The 966-nt window shown below is 36.5% G+C and overlaps 1 protein-coding gene across 1 annotated transcript in view; it reads left to right on the forward strand.

The window, feature by feature from the left end:
- The window catches only part of LOC102500060 (phosphatidylinositol-binding clathrin assembly protein-like), a 46,453-nt gene extending 46,067 nt beyond the window's left edge, over positions 1 to 386 (forward strand). The window contains exon 15 of the mRNA XM_006171072.1: positions 285 to 386. Coding sequence (XP_006171134.1) covers positions 285 to 344 — 60 coding nt within the window. The 3' untranslated portion in view covers positions 345 to 386. The remainder of the gene's footprint in view (positions 1 to 284) is intronic.
- Positions 387 to 966: the final 580 nt, after the last annotated feature.

Below are 966 nucleotides of genomic sequence, written 5' to 3' on the forward strand. Positions count from 1 at the left end.
AAGATAAACATAGGAAGAGACAATTAGAGTTAAGTAAAAACACAATGGGAACTCAAAGGAACAATTAATTCAGGGATAGAGGGTTTCAGGACAGTGAGTACTGGATGATAAGGGGGATTTCTACTAGTGGATGTCAACAGGCAGAGAGAATAAGTTAAACAAAAAGGTGAAAGAAGGCAGTGGTAATATGGATGAGTGTAGCAGAAGCATGTGAAAGAGTATCATGAGGACTGTTTCCTAGAAAACTTTACAAAGTTCCTACATTTATTCTTTCTTTCACTCAGGCACAGTCCATGGAGAACCACCAAATGAGAAACATTCTAATTCAGAGGTGGAAAAAATGATCTCTCTACTAGTTAAACTGAATCATTCACATTGCTCCAGTAAAATAAACATTCACTTGGACATTCAATAATCTTGAGATTCTAGAATTCAATGTTTTGAGAGTTGTCCACTCTTATTCTTGTTTTATGGTTACCCTTGAAATTTTATCTTGTAAGAGTATTGAAAGCTAAAGTTAATATTTTAATCTACCCTCCCAAATAACACAAGGACCTTAGAACACTTTTTAACTCCAAGGGTCCCCTCCTGACATACATACTATCGTGGTCCAATATTTAGTCTTGTCTACTTTTTTAGCCTCCCAAATCAAAATGATAAGTATTGACAGTTATCGAAGAGGTTTTAGTTTAGACTTAGCTATGTGTTGTCAACCTTTATAGGAAGGCTGAAGCAAAGTTAAGTGAAGCAAAATAGTACATTTGGGCCAGGGTTAGGACAATCACCTAGGCACTACAAAATTCAGGATAAAGTGCTAGACTCCCATATGGCCAACCACTGTTCGAGTTGTGGACAGAAGTCTGACTACTTTTCCTATTTTTCCAAAATCTTTTCAAAAGAGGACTGGGGAAGTCATGCCCACAAACATTAACAGACCATTTACTTTGTATTAACAGGATTCTTCCT

This window comes from Tupaia chinensis, unplaced genomic scaffold (assembly GCF_000334495.1).
Source record: "Tupaia chinensis unplaced genomic scaffold, TupChi_1.0 Scaffold149248_1, whole genome shotgun sequence".
In the NCBI taxonomy this organism is placed as follows: Eukaryota; Metazoa; Chordata; class Mammalia; order Scandentia; family Tupaiidae; genus Tupaia; species Tupaia belangeri.